This window comes from Pezoporus occidentalis, unplaced genomic scaffold (assembly GCF_034315485.1).
Source record: "Pezoporus occidentalis ecotype Australia unplaced genomic scaffold, CSIRO_AGI_Poc_V1 ctg425, whole genome shotgun sequence".
Lineage (NCBI taxonomy): Eukaryota > Metazoa > Chordata > Aves > Psittaciformes > Psittacidae > Pezoporus > Pezoporus occidentalis.
Genome location: NW_026915753.1, coordinates 114,392 through 120,285, shown reverse-complemented (window position 1 = coordinate 120,285; position 5,894 = coordinate 114,392). Strand labels below are relative to the sequence as shown.

Here is a 5,894-nt window from a genome sequence, read left to right as displayed (position 1 = left end):
CCTCTCCTTGCAACCCATTCCAATGTCCCAACAGCCTCATAGTGAAGAACTTCCCGGTATCCATCTAAGTCTTTCTTTGGGTGCAAGGAAGCCACCCAGGAGCCCCACGTCCCATCATGGGGTTCTTTAGAAAAGAAGCTGCTGGACCCCCAAGCTTCACCCAAGAGCTGGGGGTAGGTTCCTGCCCCATAGATCAACCCTAAGAGTGGCCTCGTGGTGGGATCAACCCCAACCCACTTTATTGCAGTTACCAGGCAGCACAGGAGAGGAGCAAAGAGGAGGGTGAAGGGAGGCGGGTGCCATGGGGAGCTGTGGGGCAGGGCACCCCTCGTCTCCACTTGGGGGTCTGCAAGGGGAAAAGGGTGTGGAGGGGCCAGGTTTGGGGTGCTGGGGGTTCACAAGACCCCCCTGTGGTTGTGGGCGTTGTTCATCTTCATGGCCTTGATGATGAGGATGGTGCCCACCACGATGCCCACGATGCCCACGGCCAAGCCCAGGGCGCACACCACGGTCTGGGTGGTCTCAGAGGCAGCGGGGGGCACCTTGGGTTCTGCAAAAGGGGGAAGGGGAAGAGAAAAGAGTTGAGTATCCCCCCCCTCCAACCACCCTCTTCCTCATCCTCGTCCTGCTTCCTCTTCCTCACCTTCCTCTTTCTCACCTCCCTATCCCACATTCCTCTTCTTCATCCCTATCCCACCTTCCTCTTCATCACCTTCCTCTTCTTCACCCCTCTGTCCAACCTTCCTCATCCCAATCCCACCTTTTTCTTCTTCACCTTCCTCTTCCTCACCCCCATCCCCCCTTCCTCCCCTTCTCCCCCTTCCTCTTCCTCTTCCCCTTCCCACCCTCCCTCTTCCTCACCCCACTCCTTCTGGAACTCTTCGGGGATCTCCTTGTGCCGCACGCGGCACACGTAGAGGTCCCCGCGCTGGGGCACGAAGGTCAGGTAGGAGAAGAGCCTGTAGGTGTTGTCCTCCCGCGGGTAGTACACGCTGCTGTAGATGCCGTCGCTCACGGCCTGCCCGTTCCGCTCCCACGCCACCGTCAGCACCGGCGGCCACAGCCTGTCCACGGCGCACACCAGCACGTTGGGCTCCTCCAGCTGCACGCGGTACTTGGGGAACACCGACACCTCCGGCGGCACTGGGAGGGGAGGGGGGACAATGGGGTTGGGGCCCTCGTTCCACAGCTCCGCGTGGGAACGATGGAGGCCTCCCAAAGGGAAGGGGGATGGCTCTCACCGATGGTGGCCCGGGACTTGTTGCTGTTGGCAATGGAGATCTCCAGGTTCTGCTTGCCGATGGCCATGTTCTGCAGAGCTCCCTGGGCCTTGAAGGAGGCGAACTTCCCGAACTCCTCCAGGCGCCACACGGTCTCCTTGTGGTCGTGATCCACGTGGAATATCTCGTCCCCGTCGAAGTCGAACATGAACTCGCTGTCCTGCTGCTCCTTGCTCTCGTCCCGCTGGTAGAACTCCGACTGCGTGATCGTGTGCCCCACTGCGAATGGGAAGGGGGCACGGAGCATCCTCAGGGAGCATCCCCATGGGGCATCCTCATGGAGCATCCTCAAGGAGCATCCCTATAGAGCATCTTCAGGGAGCATCCCCTGGAGCATCCCCAAGGAGCATCCCCATGGAGCACCCTCAAGGAGCATCCTCATGGAGCATCCCCATGGAGCATCCCCATGGAGCATCCCCACGGAGCATCCCCAAGCCACCCCCTTCCCCTTCCTCCTCCCCTAAGCCTGAGTGCTGGGCTCCAGGACCCCACACACGCTATGGGGCAGCGTGGCCCTCCCAGACCCACACAACTGCCCCCCCCCCGCCCCATACCCCACCACCCTTCACCCACCTTTCACAGCCGTCGTGCCCCGCAGAGCCAACGGCAGCAGGAGCAGGGCCGCGATCCCCAGCCCTCCGGCCATCGCTCCCGTCTCCAGATGCTCGAAGGGGCGACGCGGGGATGCCAGGGCATCCCTTGAGGCCCCTCGACCAATTAGAAGCCTCCCCGCTGATGACTCATCTGTCTCCAGGCAGAGCAGCGCCGCGGGGTACCCTATGGAGCAGACAGCCCGACGGGCACCACAATGGGGTCTAAACCTCGACCTGACCCCCCCCAGCACCCCATAGAGGGGAGGGTTGGGGTCAGTGACAACGCTGGGGGGGGGGCACCGAGATGGGGGAGCCCCATTGGTGGCCGTGGGGGTGATGGTGGCAGCCGGGGGGTGACGGCTTCAACGGGGACCAAGTGTGGACGGGAGCCTCGTCCGCTCTTGTTCTACCCAGCAACGGGTGATGCTGCCCCAGCCTCGCTGCTCATTGGTTGTTCCTGGGGCTTCCCAGTCCCGGCACTGGGACCCCCAGTGCGTGCGATCGCATTGACTGGGAAGGGGAGCCCGCTGTGCGCACGATGGGCACTGGGGCTGCGCTGGGAGCGGTTGGGGCCGTGCTGGTGGCACTGGTGGCACTGGGAGCCCCCCCGGCTCATGGCGAGGAGCTGTCGGGTGAGAGCGGAGCCACGGCACTGGGGGGGGGGGGGGCTCAGGGTCTTTGGGGTGTCCTTGGGGTTGGGGGGGGTTCTTTGGGGGGGTCTTTGTTGGGTCTTTGGGGGTAATGGGAGTTTTGGGGGGGTCTTTGTGGGGTTTTGGGGGAGTTTGGGGGGGGTCTTTGTTGTGTCTTTGTGGTTTTGGGGGGTCTTCGTTGGGTCTTTGTTGGGTTTTGGGGGTGTTGGGGGGGTCTTTGTTGGGGTTTGGGGGGGTTGGCCTGGTTTTTGTTGGTTCTTTGGAGTTTGGTGGGGTCTTTGTTGGGTTTTGGAGTCTTTGGGGGTCTCTTTGTTGGGTCTTTGTTGGGCTTTGTGGTTTCGGGGGTCTTTGTTGAGTCTTTGTTGGGTCTTTCGGGGTCTTTGGGGTTTGGGGGGGTCTTTGTTGGGCTCTGGGAGTCTTTTTTGGTTTCTTTGTTGGGTCTTTGTTGGGCTTTGTGGTTTGGGGGGTCTTCGTTGGGTCTTTGGGGGTCTTTGGGGTTTGGGGGGGTCTTCCTTGGGTCTTTGGAGGGAGGTTGTTAGAATCTTTGGGGTTTGGGGGGGTCTCTGTTGTGTCTTTCGAGTTTGCGGGGTCTTCATGGGGTCTTTGTTGGGGTTTGGGGTCTTTGTGGGGGGTCTTTGTTGGGTTTTGGGGGGTGTTTGTTGGGGTTTGGGGGGGGTCTTTCTTTGCTGGCTCTTTGTGGGCTCTGTCCCTGCCTTCCCCCCTTCTCCTGGCCCCTCCTGTGCCCCCCCAGGACATGGCGAGGGGGGGGGAACCGCTCCCCCTGAGCCAACACCCGGCACCAACAGGGATCTTCCAGTGGGCGTGTAAGTTCGAGTGTCAGTACCTCAACGGCACCGAGCGCGTCCGGTTACTGGGGAGGTGGATCTACAACCGGGAGCAGTACATGCACTTTGACAGCGATGTGGGGCACTATGTGGGCGACAACCCCGAGGGCGAGTTCCAAGCCAAGTACCACAACGGCATTGTGGAAGACCTGGAGCAGAAAAGGGCTGAGGTGGACACAGTCTGCCGGCACAACTATGGGGTAGATAAACCTTTCACCATAGATCGGAGAGGTGAGTCCATGGCAGAACGTTCCCCAGAGGAACAGGCCCAACCCAACCCAACCCAACCCCCTGCCGTGCTGGGGCTGCGGTGCCACCGCGGCTGTGACCATGGCAGCGGGCGGTTGTGACCCCGGTGAGGGGAGGTTGTGACCACGGTTGTACTTGGTGGCTTTGCCACCTTTGTACAACATTGGGTTGGCCGTTGTTGGGTTGATGAACGCATTGGGTTGTACAACGTTGGGTTGCCCAGTGTTGGATTGGCCAACACGTTGGGTTGCCCATTGTTGGGTTGATGAACACTTTGGGCTGTACAACATTGGGTTGCCCAGCATTGGGTTGCCCAGCATTGGATTGGCCAACACATTGGGTTGCCCAGTGTTGCGTTGATGAGCACATTGGGTGGTACAACATTGGGTTGCCCAGTGCTGGGTTAATGAACGCATTGGGTTGTACAACCTTGGGTTGTCCAGTGTTGGATTGGCCAACACATTGGGTTGCCCATTGTTGGGTCGATGAATGCATTGGGTTGTACAATATTGGGTTGCCCAACATTGGGTTGCCCAACCTGCTGAGTTGCCCATTGTTGGGTTGCCCAGTGTTGCGTTGATGAACACATTGGGTTGTACAACACAATGGGTTGCCCCTTGTTGGGTTGCCCATTGTTGCGTTGATGAACACATTGGGTTGTACAACACCGGGTTGAGCACCATTGGGTTGGCCAACGCATTGGGTTGCCCATTGTTGCGTTGATGAACACATTGGGTTGTACAACACCGGGTTGAGCACCATTGGGTTGGCCAACGCATTGGGTTGCCCATTGTTGGGTTGGTGAACACATTGAGTTGTACAACACCAGGTTGAGCACCATTGGGTTGGCCAACGCATTGGGATGTCCATTGTTGGGTCAACGAATGCATTGGGTGGCCCACCATTGGGTCGCCACCACCTCGGGTGCCCGCGACGCTCTGCCCCCCACCCCACAGTGCCTCCGAAGGTCGAGATCTTCCCGGTGCAGTCGAGCTCGGCGCCGCAGACCAACCGCTTGGCGTGCGCCGTGAGCGACTTCTACCCGGCGCCCATCGAGGTGCGGTGGTTCAAGAACGGGCGCGAGGAGCTGCAGCACGTGGTGTCCACCGACGTCATCCAGAACGGCGACTGGACCTACCAGGTGCTGGTGATGCTGGAAACCACCCCGCAGCGCGGCGACACCTACGCCTGCCAGGTGGAACACGTCAGCCTCCAGCAGCCCAGCATCATCCATTGGGGTACGGACACCCCAAACCCAGCTGGTATCCCCCAAAATGAAGGTGTCGGGGGGGGAACCCCAAACTTAACACACCCCCCCCCCCCCAATTTTGGCTCTCCAGAGGTGACGGATGGCAGCAATAGCAAGATGCTGACGGGGATCGGGGGCTTCGTGTTGGGGCTCATCTTCATCGTGGTGGGGTTCATCTTCTACATGCGCAAGAAGGTGAATGTGGGGGTGTCTTTATGTGGGTCCTCAAGGTTTGGGGGTGCTTTGGGGTGCCCTTGTGAGACACTGACCCCATCTCTGTGTTGCAGGGCACTTACTTCCCTCCACTGCAGGTAACGTCTATGTGTATCGTCATCCCCCCCCCAACATTGGGGTCACCCCAGCCCCACACTCACCCCTCCTTTTCTCTCCCCACAGGCCAGCTCCTGAGCAAGCTCCTGCCCCACTGCACACAGCTCCAAGCAGTCTCTGCCCCCCGTGTTACCCCACAGCAACCCCTGGTGTCCCCAACATCCCCCTCGTTTCCCCCCCCGCAGCCCCACAATTGTGACCCACAGTAGCTCCAGCTCCAATAAAACTGCCCACTGCTCCAGCCCCGGTTGTTGGGGGGGCTGTGGGGCAGGGGAATGACACAGTGTAGGGCAGTGGCATCACCACAGGCATGGAGCATGCATGGAGCTCTATAGGGCAGGAAGACTCCTCTATGGGGCAAGAAAACCCCTCTATGGGGCAGGAAGATTCATCTCTGGGGCAAGAAGAGCCCTCTATGGAGCAGGAAGACCCCTCTATGGGCAACTCGTCTATAGGGCAGAATCCCACCTCCCAGCCCCACTTTGGGGGCCCCCAAAACATGGGGGGGAGGGGGCTCGGGGGGGGGGGGGGGGGGGGGGAGGGAAAATCCCATGGGTGGGGGGAGGGGAATGTGGGTCCCATGGTGGGGACGGGAAGGGGGTAAGGAAGAAATGAGGGGGTGGGGGAAAGGGCATGGGGGTCCCATGGGGGGAAAGAGGGGGGAGGAGAAGTTCCCACGGGTGGAGGAGGGGCTCCAA

The 5,894-nt window shown here is 60.4% G+C and overlaps 2 protein-coding genes across 3 annotated transcripts; one reads left to right on the top strand and one right to left on the bottom strand.

Annotated features, from left to right (window-relative positions):
* Nucleotides 1-206: 206 nt before the first annotated feature.
* On the bottom strand, nt 207-2,000 carry LOC134171852 (HLA class II histocompatibility antigen, DR alpha chain-like). The gene is made up of 4 exons (XM_062634439.1): nt 1,854-2,000; nt 1,242-1,499; nt 862-1,143; nt 207-550 (listed from the first exon to the last, which is right to left on the bottom strand). The coding sequence occupies exons 1-4, from the start codon at nt 1,924-1,926 to the stop codon at nt 396-398; spliced, it is 768 nt and encodes a 255-aa protein (XP_062490423.1). The 5' UTR covers nt 1,927-2,000; the 3' UTR covers nt 207-395.
* A 361-nt stretch (nt 2,001-2,361) lies between these two features.
* Nucleotides 2,362-5,366, top strand: LOC134171851 (class II histocompatibility antigen, B-L beta chain-like). Of its 2 annotated transcripts, XM_062634437.1 has the most exons (6): nt 2,362-2,505; nt 3,330-3,599; nt 4,574-4,855; nt 4,958-5,061; nt 5,154-5,177; nt 5,263-5,365. In XM_062634437.1, exons 1-6 carry the CDS (start codon nt 2,412-2,414, stop codon nt 5,272-5,274), a joined length of 786 nt encoding a protein of 261 aa, XP_062490421.1. In that variant the 5' UTR covers nt 2,362-2,411; the 3' UTR covers nt 5,275-5,365. The 2 variants fall into 2 exon arrangements, with proteins under 2 accessions (XP_062490421.1, XP_062490422.1); XM_062634438.1 differs by lacking the exon at nt 5,154-5,177 and having other exon boundaries at nt 2,363-2,505; nt 5,263-5,366.
* The last annotated feature ends 528 nt before the right edge of the window (nt 5,367-5,894 follow it).

Excerpts from the sequence above, each read along its gene's own strand:
- LOC134171852 (XM_062634439.1), bottom strand. The coding sequence starts at position 1,926 with ATGGCCGGAGGGCTGGGGATCGCGGCCCTGCTCCTGCTGCCGTTGGCT. Across the intron at positions 1,500-1,853 it reads GGGCACGACGGCTGTGAAAG|TGGGGCACACGATCACGCAG; the intron begins GTGGGTGAAGGG and ends TCCCATTCGCAG. Across the intron at positions 551-861 it reads AGAGTTCCAGAAGGAGTGGG|AACCCAAGGTGCCCCCCGCT; the intron begins GTGAGGAAGAGG and ends CCCCTTTTGCAG.
- LOC134171851 (XM_062634437.1), top strand. The coding sequence starts at position 2,412 with ATGGGCACTGGGGCTGCGCTGGGAGCGGTTGGGGCCGTGCTGGTGGCA. Across the intron at positions 2,506-3,329 it reads TCATGGCGAGGAGCTGTCGG|GGATCTTCCAGTGGGCGTGT; the intron begins GTGAGAGCGGAG and ends CGGCACCAACAG. Across the intron at positions 3,600-4,573 it reads TTTCACCATAGATCGGAGAG|TGCCTCCGAAGGTCGAGATC; the intron begins GTGAGTCCATGG and ends CCCACCCCACAG.